Genomic DNA, 6610 nt, shown 5'->3' on the forward strand with positions numbered 1-6610 from the left:
ATGAAAATAATATTGCTGCCTTTATCCTATTTTAGGAATGGGGTCCCATTGTCATTCTTATATTTAGAAGGCCCTGGCATCAAAAAGTTTGAAAACCCCTGCCCTACATAATCTGCAGAAATAATATTTATATTTCATTTTAATAACAGAACCAAAATAGTGTTTAGTGTCATTTCTGAAAAAGCCAGAGAGTGAAAAAAGATGAATACACAGGAAGAGGGCATTATAGGACAGGACGAACAGAATGTGAGAACATATGTGTACTTTACCACGCTAACAGGATTTTACAGTTAAAAGGAGGGGCAAGGAGGAGGCAGAACTGGCTGAACAGTCAACGTCAAGTTTAATGATATAAATTAACTTAAAACAACATAAAAAATAAGGACACACAGACACACATGCAGCGTGGCCACGTGTGTCTCTCTCCCTTTTGAACTGGTGTCTCCGGCCCCCCTTCATCTCGCTCTCCCACGATCATCTGATTCAGCGCCGGCCGTACACACTCACAGCCCGGCCATGCCCTCCTCCTCATCATACAGGACAAAAATAGAGGGAAGTCAAAAATGTCTGTATTTTAACGTCTGTTTGAACAGTGAGGAACCTTGGCAGAAGAGAGAGAGAGAGAGAGATTAAATTCAATGGGATGCATTAGAAGAGGTCAGATTGTCTTGTGTATCCAGTGACAGTGAATCTATAACACGTATCAGGTAAGATATTTCCTTTTGATCATATGGCAACATATAGCTTTAATCAAAACAGAACTTGATTAAATTAAAGGGTTAGTTCTGTCACTTTATTATTATTATTTTTTTCCCATACAAGTGATTGGTGAATGAGGCTAACATTCTGCTTTTCCTTTTCTCCTTTTGTGTTCCATGGAAGAACAAAAGTCATATTTGGAATGACTTTAGGGTGAAATGAAGACAGAATTACTAATATAAGCAAGGCCTCAGTTTGTCGCACAGCAGTGTAGAATGATAAAATAACAAAACTAAAAAAATTAAATACCATTTGTCATCAACAGCAAGTTTTAATGGTATGGTTCAATTTACTGAGTTTGAATTTACTATGAAGCATGATGGTGAGGCAGATGGTCTCTTCATAAGTAGAGTAGGGTCCAGATGGTCCCTCCTTATACAGTTCTCACAATAAATAAAAACACACTTATATATAATATAGTAATATATCTAATTAGTATCAAATCTAATAAATGTTGATACATTATTCTCAAAATATTCAACTTTAATCTCATAATTTTGACTTCATTCTCAAAACATTACAACTTTATTCTTGTAATTTTTATTTAATTCTCAAAATATTCTGCTTAGTCACAACATTAAAACCACTGCCTAATATTGTGCAGGTCCCCCTCGTGCTGCCAAAACAGCACCAACCCGCATCTCAGAATAGCATTCAGAGATTATATTCTTCTCATCACAATTGTACAGAGCGGTTATCTGAGTTACCGTAGACTTTATCAGTTCAAACCAGTCTGTCCATTCTCTGTTGACCTCTCTCATCAACAAGATATTTCCATCCGCAGAACTGCCGCTCACTTTTTTTTGTTTTTGGCAACATTTGGAGTAAAATCTTGTAATTTTGTCTTTATTCTCAAAATTTTCCGATTTAAATCTCGTAATTTTGATTTCTGAAAATATTGTATTTAATCTCGTAATTTTTACTTTATGCTTAAAATATTCTAGTTTAATCTCGTAATTTTGACTTGATTCTCAAAATATTCTGACTTGAATCTTGTAATTTTGACTTTATTCACACAATATTCCGACTTTAATCTCCTAATTTTGATTTTATTCTCAATATATTCAACTTAAATCTTGAAATTTTGACTTTATTCTCAAAATATTCAACTTTAATTTCATAATTTTGAATTTATTCTCAAAATCTGGGCACTAAAGCAAAACTAGTTTAGTTATTTTATCCAAAGCAATGAGCAATGCATGCAACAAGTCATACAAAAGACAAAACACTTATACCAAAGACGGTCTTGCCCAAGTTTCCCAGCCTGTCTCTTTTTAAATCTCTTTAAGGTTCTGGTAAATGTTGGAAGTCATTTTGATCCGGCACGGAGCATCTTCCTGGCTCCCAGAAAAGGAGTGTACAGCTTCAGTTTCCATGTGGTCAAAGTTTACAACAGACAAACAATACAGGTGAGTGTAGCACACTATACGTGTTCAATGGTAAGATTTATTAAAGTGCGTGTGAAATTATATGTTTTTTTGGCTTTAATGAATTAATGGTAGCATTAAAGTCATGGCTAATGGATTTAACATAGGCATATTATGTTTGAAAAAATGCTAGAATGTCTGCCTTTTTCAATAATGGAAACCGTTGCTTCATTGTTTAATCGCACCATCTTCCTGAAAATCAAATTGAAGATATCTTTATTCTGGCGCTCTTTACTGCAATTATTGGAACACAGTTTACTCAAAACCTTGTCATAAAAAGCCAACAGATTCCCCAAGTTTCTTTTTCACTCGGCCTTCATTCAGGTCAGTCTGATGTTAAACGGTTGGCCAATGATCTCTGCTTTTGCTGGCGATCAGGACATGACACGCGAAGCAGCGACTAATGCAGGTCTGGTTACAATGGAGAGAAGAGACAATTCCTACCTCAAACTGGAGAGAGGAAACCTGATGGGTGGCTGGAAATATTCCACGTTGTTGGGTTCCTGGTTTTTCCCTTATAGACAGAACGCAAGAGAAGTGCATGAAGAAAGCAGAGACGATGACAGAAAGAGAATATGCACAATGATGCAACACATTCTCGTAATGAAATGTCACTTCTCATTTTTACCTGTGCACCCCAAAACGTCACTCTGCTGCTGTTTTCAACTCAAGGATTGTTCACCCAAAAATGAAAATTCTCATGTGCTATTGTGCAGTTTTGGATAGTAATACACATGTAATCTGGATAATCTAATCAGATTACAAAAAATAATGATCTTGTCTTTAGATTACATTACATTTTAAAATGTGCATAATCAGGTAACAGTTACTTTTTATGGACAATCGACTCAGGGACTGACAAACAGAAAAATCGTTGTTTGATTTGACATTGCTAATGTTTAATGAAAGGAGTCTAAATTGGTACTTAATACACTTACAATTAGAATTTCATTAAAACATTCGAAAAGTAATCCAACAGTAATCAGATTACTTTAAAGTGTAATGTAAAAGATTACATTACTGATTACAATTTGTGTTATTTGTAATTAGTATCAGGTTACATTTCAGGAGTAATCTACTAAACTCTGCTCTTGCACATATAAAAAATGTATGTAAATATAAAATCGGAAAGTCGTTTAATGCGTTTACATTACCACACATTGTCAGCTCAAGCATAATCGGTGTATAAACATGAATATGACTGCGCTCATCACATTTTTCAGCTTAGCTACAACAAATATTTCCCTATTAAAGGAGGAGATTTCCACCTCCACGTCTGTATTAACGGAGAAAGTGGAAAGGCGGAAACATACTCTACGCTAGTACGTGAATGCTTCTAACTTTCAAAGCTCGATTTTGTGCGTAGTTGCATCCTAAATGTGTCAGATCGCAATTCATAACACAACGCAAGTACGCGTTTTATTCTCAACGTTGCCTCAAGGTGCGCTATGGCGAGATTAGTGCGAACTGTCCGCTTCTACTGTTTTTTCTCTTTCAAGTCAACTACTGTCATAGCGGAGCAACAGTTTAAAGAGAATATTGCAGAGCAAGTGCATTAAAGTAATTATATGCATAGCAATTTACTAGAATAAATAACAAATCCACAAGGAACTCTATCACATCCTTGAATACTGAGGTTCGTTTCTGCCACTCTGCGAAATGTGCTCACATCTTCATTTGCATACTGAAGTATAGTTCAATGTGGATCACATCCGCTTTGTAAGCCAATCATAAATTGACCATGACATCAATGAATCATTGTTCGAGTTTTTTGACAGTCAGACACAATTTCTGGCAAATACTATAGATCGATACCTGCAAAAGCAGTTTATTCAGTGAACTGAAGCATCTCTGTTATTGGCTTCCATTCAGATAGAACAGACTCTTGTCTTTCTGTTGGATTCTGCGGCATTATGCAATTTTTGCTAACCTACTAAGTCTGTGTTTCATGTCATTAAAACATGTGATAATATGCAAAGACTGCCAAGGTTCTAACATAATAAAAGAAAATATCGCCAAAGCAACGTTTTGGTTGTGCAGGATAACAGCAATATTTTTGTAATGAGACTATCCTGGAATGATGGGTCAAGGGACACCAGGATACTCTTCAATAAGGTTTTCGACAATTCTTCATCCTATATTTTGTGTACATATATTGCTGGATATTATTCCTTTGCATGTTAATGCTTGTTAATACAGGAGGTTCATCCATAAGAAAGACCTCATAAAGCTCATGAATCACCGTGTTGTATTGTACCATATTCTGAAGTTCAGAGTGTAAATATGGACACAGGTGGCTACGGTTTCAATTTATCATCATTATGTGCCATCTGTTGTTCTGGCTGCAGACGTAATAGACCTAAACAACGATCTTTCTCCACGGTGCCCAAGAATAAGTGGGGGTACATGTAAATGTTGGCTACTGGAACGCACAATAAAGGACACATGCTTTTTTCCTGACATAAGATGTATTATTGTGTTTAAAAACAACTAGACAGAATGCAACAAACTGGAGTAGAAAGACGGGGTCTTTAGTAAACTTGGACTACTTTTAACTTGTGTTTTATAACATGATGTCTTAAAAAAGCAACACTAGTGGTGTGATGCTTAAAAAAAACAACACAAAAAGCAACTCAATGGACTGATATGTCAATACAAGTATATATGGCACACCACACTGTCAGCATACTCGTTAAAACTCCATTGCTAAAATATCAAAATAAAAAATAAGTTGCCTAAATTAGTCATCTTCGCTAATCAGCTCTTAGGTTGTCAGATAACTAATCGACCAGCGTGACCCATCTCTAGTGTGCAAAGTATTGGAGTGTTTCAGACAACTCTGAATGTTCCCACCACCTACTTAAAAATAATGACTGGAATGCCGCTCAAACTTGGACATGTGACTTGTGAAGTCAGGGTAGATTGATCAACTCCAACCTTAGCAAGAAGCATCATTTGACATCATTTCTGAGATGGCAGCAACCAACGAGTATTATGCAACGATATAACTTTGAAGTGTTTTCACTGCACGAAATGCATGAACATTCAATATACAAGAAATACTAGAGGATGTTAAGAAATGTTTTGGTGTATCAGTCAATGCCTGCATTTCCCCTATTTTGCTCGTTCAGTAGCTACTAGATAGCCAGCTAGCTAGCATCTGGAAGACTTTGCATGCCATTATATGTGACATGTGTACATGTGTCATGTGACTGACCAGACTGATCTCACAGTGAAATCAAAACAATAGGTTAACTTTTAAAAATCGGACTGTGCTTTCCGAAATTCAATTCATTGCCCCCAGTGGCCAAAGCAGTAAGTGTTGTTGGGCATATGGCCACGTGAGAGCTCCATTTTCCGGGTGTAATGTCTACAGATGAGTGCCAAAAGTGAGTTGTTGACCATAAGTGGAATACAAATGAGGGGGAAAATGCAGCTTCTGAATCTAATTTGTCAACGATTATGCGAACGTGATTACTTCCTGGTTTCAACGTGGGATCCAAGCCCGGGTCTCCCAAGCTGGAGATGCAATGTGCTTCCAGTTCAAAACAAGGGAAGGTTAACACGCAGGAGCCAATGCAAAAATGTCTGATAGGAGACAGATCCTAGTGTAACTCTCAGAAACAACATGCAGACTTCCCACGTGATCATGTTTGACTGACTGGAACACATTGAGGTCAAATGTGGGAAATTTCAACTTGAGTATTCCCACCTCAGACTTCGTAGGTTTTTATAGTCAAAGTATAAATTGGTTTCATGGTTAAAAGAGTATTTTTCAAAAGGCTGACCGCTTGATTGTTTGCAAAAAGTAACAGCACGCGAAAGTACAGTGTGCCCAAGCCTTAAGAGGTTTCTGAGGAAACTACAATCGGTACCTATTATTACTACTACGTCATCCTCCCACCCAATCCACAGCATTTTGTCCTGAACACCAGGAGACACAAGTGGTGCTGATGATGCAGATCTGTGCCAAAATAACAGATGGGGAGACGGGATTTGGAAAGCTCAGAATGCCAGGACCCTGTTGACTAAAACCACACGCACTGTCAGTCTTGATTCGCACAATGGCTATTCTGTTCTCTGCGTGATACTGGCATACTGCCAACGTTTTGCTTTTAGAATACAAATATTTTCTCCATCCGATGATACAAATGGAAGGATTAGGCCCAGGATCCAAAATCATTACTTGGCAAGCACAATGAGTAAATTAAACGTTACTCGCAAGTGGCTGTTAACTTGATTTAAGCATGATCTTTGTTTTTGTGTTGAAAGCAGTTTTCACGTCTACACTAATCCACTGAAGTTTGAAAACGCATTCATTGTGGATGAGTGTACGGCACCTCCAGCGTTTCGAAAACACTTTCCATTACCACATACTTTGGAAAATGATGATGTTAGGGTTAGGGAAACACGAGTTTTCAAAT

At 37.2% G+C, this 6610-nt stretch overlaps 1 protein-coding gene across 1 annotated transcript; it reads left to right on the forward strand.

Moving 5' to 3' along the window:
- Window positions 1-201: 201 nt before the first annotated feature.
- On the forward strand, window positions 202-2924 carry LOC127411797 (cerebellin-1-like). The gene is made up of 3 exons (XM_051647579.1): window positions 202-246; window positions 2049-2168; window positions 2511-2924. The coding sequence occupies exons 1-3, from the start codon at window positions 202-204 to the stop codon at window positions 2910-2912; spliced, it is 567 nt and encodes a 188-aa protein (XP_051503539.1). The 3' UTR covers window positions 2913-2924.
- The last annotated feature ends 3686 nt before the right edge of the window (window positions 2925-6610 follow it).

The sequence above is a fragment of the Myxocyprinus asiaticus genome, chromosome 2 (assembly GCF_019703515.2).
Source record: "Myxocyprinus asiaticus isolate MX2 ecotype Aquarium Trade chromosome 2, UBuf_Myxa_2, whole genome shotgun sequence".
NCBI lineage: Eukaryota > Metazoa > Chordata > Actinopteri > Cypriniformes > Catostomidae > Myxocyprinus > Myxocyprinus asiaticus.